At 40.7% G+C, this 12,010-nt stretch overlaps 1 protein-coding gene across 1 annotated transcript in view; it reads right to left on the reverse strand.

The window, feature by feature from the left end:
- The window catches only part of GALK2 (galactokinase 2), a 48,956-nt gene extending 38,375 nt beyond the window's left edge, over nt 1–10,581 (reverse strand). The window contains exons 1-4 of the mRNA XM_075714344.1: nt 10,529–10,581; nt 8,044–8,132; nt 6,518–6,641; nt 1,340–1,430 (exon numbers count right to left, since the gene is read on the reverse strand). Of these exons, the coding sequence (XP_075570459.1) occupies nt 1,340–1,430; nt 6,518–6,641; nt 8,044–8,132; nt 10,529–10,581 (357 nt within the window). The remainder of the gene's footprint in view (nt 1–1,339; nt 1,431–6,517; nt 6,642–8,043; nt 8,133–10,528) is intronic.
- Nucleotides 10,582–12,010: the final 1,429 nt, after the last annotated feature.

The following is a 12,010-nucleotide window of genomic DNA, read 5'->3' on the forward strand; positions in this document are numbered from 1 at the left end:
CAAAATAAAGTCAATTGGTCATGCTAGCATTAATGTAAGAAAGGATATATTGTGAAGAAACCTAATCTATATCTCTACAGTCAATGCAATTTAAATGCCTGTGTTACTGAGCAATACAAAATTGAAAATACTCATGTTACTGCAAACGTAAGTGATTTATTGGGGTCTAAACATAGGGGCAGGGGTCTGTTTAGGAATAATAATGTAATAAAGTGATTTGTGGCACTGATTGTTCTAAATGCTGTATTTTGAAGATTCTGGTGGCAGGTTTGAGGCAGGCTTTCTTGGCTGTCTGCAGTCCTTATCTACTGGATCATCCTGTGGGGTGACTGAGATGGCCTACCCTGAGGCAAGCTTCATGTGCTTTAAAAAGCACATTTACCCATAATTTGGGCTGGCTGTGTCAACCTGTTCCTGAACTGGCCATCACTGTTTTTCCCATCTGCCCTTCCAGAAATATCGCTGGATTGACATCGAGCTGAGAAATCACCATGTTTTCTCCTCAGAGGGCCATGAATCCCCTGCAAACAGCAGGTGAGGTTTATAGGAAGCCTCAGGACAACACTGACGATCAGCACTTCGTTTCACAAGCAGTTCAATCTTCAAGTCAGTCTGGAAACAGGCTTGCTCACAAAGGAGAAGATAAAGCTCAAATGAGCAGACAGGAAAATGTCTGTCTGTTCAGTGTTCCTGCCTTTACCGTAAGTGTGCCGTTTCCTGCATAGCTGCACTCTTAACTCAGGAAATATTGAAAATCCCATTCAAATTCTACACACTCAAAATCTAGATAAGTAATGGTTCTTACTGGAATATTTCTTCTGTATGCTGTTTACTTAGTTTTTACATTTTCTTTTGCCTACTGCATGAGTCAGCTTCACTCAGTTGCTGTGCACAAGTTGTAGATTTCCAACATTAATGGAAATTCATGTTTTTTAAAATGTTTCCATAGGAAGAAAAGGACTAAAATATGATCTCTGTGTCCTGACAGACAGGCCTCTGAATCTTTTTAAAAGCAAATTTTAATTAGATGATTCCATTGGAAAGCATTATTTTTAACTTCAAAATACAGAAATGTCATCTTGACAATGAGTTTGATCATGACTTTACTAAATAAGTAATTATTTGCTATTCTAATTTATGTAATAAAAACAAAAACAGTGTTCTGCAAATATTTTAAAACAAACCCACTCATATCTCCTCTTCAAATTTTAATGTAAAAATACTTAACTGCATGTCAAGAAAAGCTATAGAGCGAAGGGCAGTATTGTGAGGATGAATAGATATGCTTGTCGTATTTTACTTCTACATTAATTTCATAAGTTAAATAGATTTGGCTTACCTGAATACCCTTCAGTCCACACAGGAAGTAGTTATGCCACTGAGGTTTGGTTTTGTTAATCTGAATGTTATTAACACTAGTACTGAAATCCCTGCAAAAACAGAAAAACCTTGAGGCTTTAACTTGTCAGTAAATTGAGTTTGAAAAAGCATGGCTTATTACTGCCACCTGCTGATGAACAAAAACATTTTGATGTTGATTTTTTTCAGTGCAATGTTTTTCGGTGTGTTTTGTACATATCTTCTTTATTAATCAATTCTATAAGGATATTTTGGATGGAAGCATAAGAATTTTTGCTTAAATTCTGAATTTATTTAATAAATTCAGAAAGTAAACTGCCTTTGGTATCCTTAATTAAGGCAGCATGCCTTCCATCACATACGTGTATGTTCTCCTGATCTCTTAGAGAAGTGAAAATCTAAATAATTGTATCTGTCAGACCTAGAATACAGATAAATACACTTCAGTCTCTCTGGTAATCCCTGCTCAGGAATTCATCTTCATTACCTTTGCTCTGAATGGCACTTCACTAAAATAGGCCTAATGCTGCAAAATTATATTATGTACCTTACAAGATATAATTAAAATAACTTAGTTTAAAACAGTTTATCTGTTTCCTCCAGAATAATTCTGCTAATGGTTTTCCTACTCCATCTTCATTTCAAAATAATAAAAATAGTAAGCCTGAATGTTCCTAAAGAAACTAATGCTACAGATAGGTGCTGTCAAAACAGACACGGAGTCACACACAGAGGCCTCAGAGGTGCATGCATTAATCACCAAGATGTGCAGATTGTTTAGAAGTCTACACTGTTGAATGCCCAATAACTATATCTACCTGATGTCATTACAGCAGATGCCCAACACAGAGAGAGGAAAGACATTGAGAATGTCAAGGAAAGCTAACAAAATATAGTCAAAAGTTGCAGGCTAAGCTGTGCTTTACAAGGTAAGGTCTGCCAAACAATATGAACAGGGGCAGCTGAATTCCCTGGAAATATTTAGGTTTAATGGGAATAAAAACACTTTCAAGAAATTATACAGCAGGAGACAGTCTGCAACTCCTAAGAGGATGGAATTTTTTGTTCTTACATTAGTCCCGCTCTGTATCTGTAAACTATGTAGGTTAGTGATGTGGTGTTTTTATTTTTATCCAAAATAATATCACTAATAATGGATACCAGCGTGAAGGTGTTTTTATCGGTAAAGTATTCTGCTACCTATGGAGAAACAGCTACCCTAATATAAAGCATCTTTAGAATGATAAATAATTGTCTTCAAATGATGGTTGAAAACTTCCCTTTATTCTGGTGCAATTAAAGGCTGCAATTTTTGTGTTATGTAACCCCCAAATCTGACAACCAGTGTAAAAACGGACCCACAATCCTGCCTCCTCTTCATATGGTCTAATGCTATAGTGAGCTGCACCACTTGTATTACCAGTCTACAACCTATTCCTAGCTCAATGTTACATGACAGATCCTAGGCTTTAAGTATCAACTTAGAATCACCATTTTGTCAGTTATACATTCAATTCCAACATTCAATACAGTGCAGAAATATCAGAGATTGGTGTACAGTTTAACATAAAAGTTGCTGTCTTTCAATCTCAACTGTTCAAAATAGTGCCACTTACAGGACTTCACCAACAATGCAGCAACAAAGAATTCTACAAAGTGTCAGAGATCACTGGGGTTTGTAGAGCAACACAACAGCTCTGAAAGGGAGTATTGAGATTACAATACAAGGAAAGTTTGAGAATAGCTGTAAATTCTTCCCATCTGAGATTCAAGTGTATTTAGAACAATCTCCCAGAGAATAAACAACATCGTTTTGCTTATGGCTTTTGAATATAATAAAAAAAACGGAAATACTTGTAAAATAGAAAATACTTGTCAAAAGTAATGAAGATTTTAAAAAATCCTGTGTTTGCTCATGCTTGTTTGCTACAATAATCCTAAATTCTTATTGTAAAAAAGCAAGGTTGATGGAAATCAATGCGTAAAAGTGACTAACAAAAAGCAAATTTGAAGTCCTCTTTCCCTCAAAAAAGAGTTCTAAAATACTTTATCTTTGTAATTCTTTTTATACAATCAGACAAAGTAAAACTTCAATGAACAAGAAGACATATGCTATGATTATATTTGCTGGTTCTCAAGATAAATTAAAATAATGACTTCTTAAAATGCATTTTGCTCATTTCTGCAATCTTCTCACATAGAAAATGAAAGCAAAATTGGCTTTGATTTTGGCAGGTTTCATATGGACATAATTCACGCAAACATGGAATGTGGGACTGTCAAGATCCCCAGAATCCTTAAGTCTATTTTCTTGTTGTCACATTCAATTTGTTATAAAAAACAATTCCTAAATGCCCAAGCTTTATCTTAAATCAGTAAATCTTCAGTCATGCCTTTGATCCGCCTTCTGGAAGGCAGGCAGTTTGATGTAAGAACTTCATAATAAAATAAAATAAAAAATTGGGAAAAACATACCCATAAAGTAAAAATACTCCGATATTGTCTGTTCCAGCCTTTCTGTTTTAAAGGATTCTTGGGAAAGCTTGCCCTTTCTCCAAGGCTAGATATAAGCATTCCAATTCTTCTGTGTAACTGGAAGAGGTGAGTTTTTTGTGTGAAAAAAAAACCCCATGTGGCTGAGGTGTTTTTCACTGCTTGAATAGTAGTAATTAATCCTTATTTTCGGGAGACCAATTTGGCTCTTTCTCACAGAACCTCATTGTCTTGTCAATCAGTTTATCTGAGTCCTCTGTAAAAAAAAAAAAAAAAATCTGATTTTTTTAAAAAAAGTTTTTCAGGTTTTGCTACAAGATGGAAACTGATTGATAATTATCATCCTCTGGTATTTCTGAAGGCATTTTGAGAAGTATCATGTCAGATATTCTCTGTATACATACTTCTCAATTACAAAGATGTTATGTGAAGGGGAGGTATTGGACACTTCAAAAGACTGTAACTTTTGAATCCTGTTTTAGCCCTAATAACGTAAAAGGTATCTGATCAGTTGGGATTATTTATGACAAAAAACACATCGGTGGTTTTTCTTGCAACCTGTTCTCTGTCCTGTTTTTCGTAAAAGTTAACATGAACTATCAGGGTGGAAGAGGGCTACAGAACTGTTACACATTTTACCAGTTCACAAAACAAGAATGAAATACAAAATAGTGATTCTACGGAGGCTTATGGTTAATCCTTGTTTGCCAAAGGCCTATATATATGCATTCACCACAGGCATAAATCTACCAGTGTAACAGGCTGAGAAAAAAAGATATACTGTCAACAGTTTTGTTATGTGGTGTAACATTCAAAGTGTTGAAAAATATTTCTTTGTTATGAAATTATGGGCATGTTTTAGCTTTGTTTTTAAGCAACAGCGTCTCAACAAAACAGAGATGCTTAATGCTGTATTCTGAGACCTCTTCTTTGTTTATAGTTTAAAACATATGATTTCAAACTGAAACCAGGGCAGATGTAAAAATATAGTGGCTGTGTATGCAATTTGAATTCACAGGCTGTAACTCTAGATTTGGTAGGAACTGTATGTACCTTAAGAGAAGGCCATTTCAATTGTGACATAATATGCCAAAGCTTAAAGACCAAGTACAAATGTTTACCTTTTGGTTACTGCTTTATTTAGTATCCATTATAACAACTTTTCCTAACCAAAGCTATTGTAATTCTGGAACTATCACCTCTTGCAGAATGGTTTTGTAATACAGCTTAAGCCCTGTTGTAGATTGCTATTGAAGAAAGGGAAAGGTCCCACTCACGTCTTCCATTTCCTTTCCCCCTGCTAACCACTGCATGTTCCCACTGTTTACCCCAAGTCAGCTTTAGTGCTGAGTGCATGGCAATTCAATTCACTAAAATTACAGAAAATTAACCAGGGAAAAAATGGGTGGATAGTGCACTTTACCTTAAGATCAGACAAGTACTACACCTGATAAAAGGCAGAGGATGGATCGATGTTAGAAGCAGGGACAGGGAGACTAGGGGTAAAAGAAGCAAGCCATCGCCTTTTGGTGGTGGCAAACCCTTAATTCAGCCCAGCTATAATGTGAAAACATACTACACAACATGAGTGAAAAACATTTGAGTATTTATACTTACCATTGAAGTAAAAATTCCTTTCAACTGCCTTAGTTGCAGGCAGCAGCTCAGAACATGGTTTTATAACAAACTGAGCTTTAAGCAGGAATATGTGCTTAAATAGTTCCCACTTTTGGCAGTATGTTCCTGTCCCTGTGCTGCCATACACTGTGTTTTCAGGAAGTAATCTACCATTACCTTAAACCAATGGCTAAATAAAAATGGCGCTTAAACTAAGCTTGTGCTGGTTCTGATTTTTGCAAAATGCCCACAAAAGTTCATGTGGATGAGTGACCTGATCTGAACTGCCATGCAACCACACAAATACCAGTCTGTTACAAGGAAGGAGGCTAAAAAATGTGGCTGAAGTTGAAAAGAATGGAAGGATTATTTCCCTACGTTCAGCACTTGTGAGACCATAGCCGGAACACTGCATCCAGTTTTGGGGTTTCCCAACACAAGACAGACATTGGCAAAACTGCAGGGAGTCCAGCACAAAGCTATCAAGATGGTTGCAAGGGACCTCCAAAGGTCCCTTCCAACCTAAATTAGTCTATGATTCTGTGAACAAGCAGCTGTGGAGGAAGTGGAAGAGACGGAATACAGATTCTTTCAGCCAGGATTGTTGCTAAAGCCATTGTGTTGTGAAAACACAGCCCTGGGTACTCCAGAGCAGGGTTGTTAGCTTACATATGCAGTAATTGATTACAAAACATCTCACTCCCTTCTCCAGGAGAAACTGAACTGCTGCCAATTATGGGGATTACCTCAAGAAAGATGAGCTAAAAGAAGGGAAGAGAGGATTGCATTTTTAGAGAGATTGAAAAATCAGAGGCCTCACAAGAGAAATCTGAACAAACAGATGAGAGACAGAAGCAGCGAACCTATTGCTCTAAACTACTATGCACAGCATAGAGTCAATGGGATTCTACCTGCTTATATAATTCATTTTACACAATTAAACTCTATATTGCAATGGAAGGTTGTCAGATCTCTGAAAAGTTAATCTGTATTGCAATTGCATAAAGAGGTTCATAAAAATGAGTGAATAAACAGAATAATTACTTACAAGTACAGAGAATTGGTATTTGCCAGTCGCACAACTTGAGTTTTTACAGGTTCTACTGCAATCAGTATATCTTGTTCTATAGCCATAGGGAGCACAGCATAACCACAGTAGTCTATATGTTCTCCTACCAAAGAAACAGACAATTAAAATATTTTGGAATAATTCTTTCTAGAACAGCAGTAACAGGGCTTCTACAGGGGTTCAGTGTTGTTTACTGTATGGGACAATTTCTCAGTACAGCCTCAACTCTTATTTAAAATTTGGGGTGCATTTTCTCCATTTCATATTACTGCACAAAAATTTTGTTCTTTCTTTAGTGATTTTATCTATTGCCTCTGTTTATAGATCTTCATGTTTTAACATTGGCTTATAAAAATAAAAAACCCCACTATGTAGATTATATTGTCCAGCAACGAGAGCAGCCACATTATCTGTACACTATTGCAACAGTACAAAAAATTAAGTCAAATCAATCACATTTAACTGATGACTGGAAGAGAGAAAGGCACCACATGACTCCCCATTACGTGACTTCCTCTGCTCATGTGGGTGATTCACAGCCACGAGATAAAGCTTGTGGTGGACATTGTACATTTTTTTTTTCATAAAATTTCTGGACCTTTTTCCAAGAAGATAATTATATTTAAATAATCATTAATACAGTTACATACAACACATAGAGTAACATTCAAATAGAAAATGTACGTAGTAATCATCCTCTCCCTTGGGAAGAATTCCCAGTTAGCGTACGCTGTCTATTTAATCTATATGATATGTTCACACAACATTGAGACAAAAATTATCATTAATTGCACAATGGACTAAATTTTTAAAGCTCTGTTTTGCAGGATCCTTTTACTTACAATGTCTTCAAATGCGTAGGGTTATTTTATGAATATACAAGAAATTGAGCTCTAGGGAGAACACAATCCTAACATGGATAGAGAAATCTCAAAAATAAGGCTGCCACAGAAATACAAGTCAGTCCTAAATACGAAATAATTGTGTCTCCAGTCTGCCACTGAATCACAACCAACTGTTCTAAGTTCTGTGAACACACCTCTATGGAACAGTAAAGAGGAGGAGATGATGGTAGAATCATTTCATGCTTTATCATATGCCTTGCTGTGTGGCTGGCTATATTTGGTAACTTAAATTATAATGGAGGAGAAAAAAAATACTAATTTCATTTGTGGATGCACTGTTCATCAACTACTTTAGATTAGATTTCCAAAGCCTTTCAAAAAAATGGTATCCAACCATAAGCTGGCAAGTTACTCCAATTTTCAAAACCATCACTACTGCCTATAAATGCTTTTTCCAAAACCGGTATTTGAGTGTGTGGTTGTTTATAACAAGGTGTAGTAAAAACTAGTAAAGTATTATATTTTCTTTTCCATTTATCACAAGCAACTTATCTGAAAAAAATAAAATTAAGACCAACATTATTTTGATTCTATGTTTTAAACTACTAGGCTTCCATGATGGCAGATAAAATAAAATAACAGATTAATTTTCTCTTTTACCTATTAAGTTGACTCGCCCTGGTGCACGAACATAAAACTTGGGAACCGATCCAAATTTTGATATAAACATCTCCTTCAGCTTCTGCAATCTGAAAGGCAGGTTAGAAACATTTAGAAGGACTGTATTTGCATACAAGGTAGGACATATCAATGTTTCTTAAAGTAAATTCGATTCCACTTTTTGAAGTATGTGGAGTTTTCCCTGTTACATCAGGAGCAACGTTAAGCTGCTTACATACACACAGAGGCACTCCCTTCAAAATCAGATCTGACCGCACCAGGCCTGAGCAAATTAATTTTCTTCTAGGTTTTGACTTTTATCAATTTCCATATTAGACACTACCCCATTTCTGTACAAATGTGTATAAAGAGAACTAAAATTCCAAACCTCAGATTATCCCTGTGACCTACTTAGACAGTATTTACTCTACAGGTTTACAGCAACAGTTCCCAGAAAGTTCTTCAGGTTTCCCATTTGGAGGTGCTAGATGTGCCACTGAAAGTTCCAACACAAAGAAGAATATGGCATATCACTTTATTTCCTAAGACTGTAAAGGTATCTAGCTTCCACTCTGTGTTTGCAAAGTTGGGATGCTTTAGCATGTCATGCAGGAACAGGGGATAAACAAAGACTGAGAAGAGACTAAGCCATTATCTTAGTGAAGCATAAGAAATTTGATAGCAATTCACCTCAAAACTACCTTTAAGCAATTTAGGTTGCACACTAACCCATGAACTTTCATTAATGTAAGCAACACACTAAAATGATGAAACAGCAGTAAGAATACAAGAAAAATAATCTTTGAAATGGGACTTTCAATATTTCACCAGCATACCCTCTTGGCTTTAAAGCATGTAGCCAATCAATTTTTGTTGTTGTTGTTGTTTTGGTTTTAGTCTACTAACAAAAATCCAGTAACAAGAACCCTGCTAAGGTTTCTACATTTAGTCTAAAACTAGAACAGGAAGCCTAGTTAATGCAAAGCGTAAGAAGATAGCAATGAGAAACACATGTTACAAAATTTCACAGTCAATTATTTAGTTTGTACTTCTTTGTAAAAGCTGTGTTACCATCCAACTACATATATTCAAATGTTTTGTAAGATTTCTTTAGATGGAAAGCTACAGAATATTACTTGTTGTGATTTTTTTTTACCAGATCTTTCAGTACTTTTCCATCTTGGAGCCCAGTAACAAAGCTGTATTAGGTCCCTCTATAATTTCCCCTTCTTACAACGTCCCCGAGTATTGACTAGTTTATCACTCTTCCAATTAGCTGAAGCAATTTCTGCCGTTTCATTGTACAATGCCTTTTCTAGATCACATTAATAACATTATAGTCCATGGGGGAAACTGTTGGCAGAATTCTAGGTGTTAACTTTATTCCTTTTTGTGTCAGTATTTAGAATGCTTCTTTGTTTCACAGATATTTTTATAGTGGTGCTGGTACCAAGAGACCAAGAACAAACAGAGCAGTCATGGGGGCATGTTTATCTAAGTGCTGATTGATCTCTTTTTTTAATGTTGGTTTTACAAGCAGGCCTGATGAAAGGCTATTTACAGGCTTTGGCCTTGATGTTGCAACACCCATGCCGCATTTTAAGCACCTACATCAAAGACGATTGTCAGAAGTGTTAAGCAAAGGCATCCCTCACAACTTCACACAACCAAGTCTGGAAAGGCTGGCCTCGTCCTTTCCACGCGACTTACACTGAAACACAGTGCAACCATATGCAAGTAACAAGAGTTTTAAAAAGTTACCCTTCTCCAGTGCTAACACAGGTAAAAAGGTTCGTTTGAACTGTTTTGTGCATTCTACTTCCACACACCGAGCGAAACTCCGTGGGGAAAGAGCACGCGCTGGCGTGTGCCGCAGGCACGCCAACGCAGAGCCAGGCCTACGCTGTTCCAGGCAATCGCATGGGCATTTCTTTTATGGCCAAAAGGTCGAGAGGATAATCAGTATCCCCCAAATTCTGAAAAAATAAGAGTGTTAGGAGGAAAGATGAATGAATGATTCCCCCTCCAGCCACAGCGGCACGGTGCCAGAGGCAGCAGGGACGCCTGGGCTGCAGGGACGCCTGGGCTGCAGGGGGTTGTGTTTGGCAGAGAAGGGGCAGGAGGGGCCGGTGCCCGGCGAGCAGCCCCGCGGCAGCAGCAAGGAGCCGGGCCTCCCGGCGAGCCCAGGCCCGCTTTGCCGGCGGGGAAATGGAAGCACGCCCAGGCCAACGTGGCTGCGGCAAGGGTGCTCCCGGCGCCACGCACAATGCAAGTGTCGCGCTGTCTGTGTTGAGACGAACCAAAGCATCGCAAGCCAAAACCCCCTGACACCTCAGACCGGGGGCATGGAGACAGCCCGCCCCACCTGTCCGCCCGCCCGCTCCTGCAGAAACGGCGGCGGGCTTCCGCGTCCTGGCGGCGGGCGCGGCCTCCCGCTGCGGGGCCGGGGGGAGCGACCCATCCTCCCGCCCGCCCACCCACCCACCTGGGCTGCTCCACCAGCTGAACCGGCAGGGTGCCGGGGGCGTCTGCCGCCATGGCGGCTCCCCCCGCCGGCCCCTGGCTGAGGCGGGCAGCGGCGCGGCGCGGGGGCTCCGGCTGGACCGCGGTCACGGGACAGGCAGACACCGTCCTTCCGGGCGGCGGAGCTGGCAGCCCGGCCTCCTCTCCTCCCCGCCCCGGCCCCGGCCGCCGGGCACCCCTGAGGCGACGGCGCTCAGCCCCCGGGCCCGTCCAGGCGCAGCGCCGGGGCCGCTCTGCGCTCAGCTCCTCGCCCACCACCGCCCGGACGCGACAGAAAAGCTGCTGCGGCCTGTGAAGGAAATGTGTTTTTCCGTCATTCCTGTCAGAATTTAGCTGGCGACAGGGAAACTAAAAACTGCCCGGTGGGGTGCGCGGGGCCAGGCGCAGGCTGCCCGGCGGGCGCCTCGGGGTTGGAGCCGTGCTCGGCGCCCTGCGTTAGGCCCGTGCCCGTGCTCTGGCAAAATGAACGTGTAATGGAAACACTTAAGTAAACTGGCAATGCTTTCCCCTACACTATTATTTATTTTTTCCCCTTGTGTTACTTCTGGTGTGTGGTTCCGCCAGCTTCCCTCAAACAAGCCGTCTCGCAGCTCCCGCTCGCCCCGCAAGATTTATGGCTGCAGTTACTTTGAGGAACTGGGCCTTTCCAACGCGTTTACAAGCTCCCTTGCTCATTGTTATCGTCTATTTTGGTGTGTATCCTAAAGCCCCCAATATTCAACTCATGACGCTTTTAAGCGCTTGGACCAACAAAAGCATTGTAACATTGAGATTTCATTGTGGATTTCTGTGTCTTTCTGAGGTAAAACTTCTTTTTCCCGATTAGTATGGTTAGGAGAATAGAAATAGGGTTTTCAAAAGACTTAGCAGTAGCCAGAGGGGAAAAAAAAAAAAAAAAAAAAAGAAGACAGACCACCAGAAACTGTAACAACATGAAAGGACCAACAACCGAAAAATCTGGAGAGCCAGTAAATACTGCAAATGCATCTGGGAGTCTGGAAGAACCACAGGCCGTGCGCAGATTGCAGAGGCAAAGCTGGTCTGTCCGGGGTTTTTGCCTCAGCTGAAGGCGGCAGCAGAAATTAGCGTGTAAAAATCTGCAGAAAGCCAGCGCTTTGCAAGGCCCGTGTTTATTTTACAGTTTAGGCCTTTAAAAACTGCTGCTACAGTATTATTTGCTTGCGGTAAAGGCAGCGCACGTAAAGCGCTCAGCGGCACCGCGTGAGGCAAATAAGCTGTGCCAGGGAGCCGGCGGCGCGGCCAGCACCAGCGCGCGGCCGGGCTTTTTGAATTTCCCGTCCCGCGACGCGCGGTCACAAGACTCGCAGCCCCGGCACGGGAGCCGGGCTCGCCGCGCTCACCGCCGGACAGGCGGCGGCCCGCCCCGGCGCCACCGCGGCGCGCCCCGGGCTCCGAGCTCCGGCCCCCGCGGGCGGCGGCAGAG

This window comes from Pelecanus crispus, chromosome 7, assembly GCF_030463565.1.
Source record: "Pelecanus crispus isolate bPelCri1 chromosome 7, bPelCri1.pri, whole genome shotgun sequence".
Classification (NCBI taxonomy): Eukaryota; Metazoa; Chordata; class Aves; order Pelecaniformes; family Pelecanidae; genus Pelecanus; species Pelecanus crispus.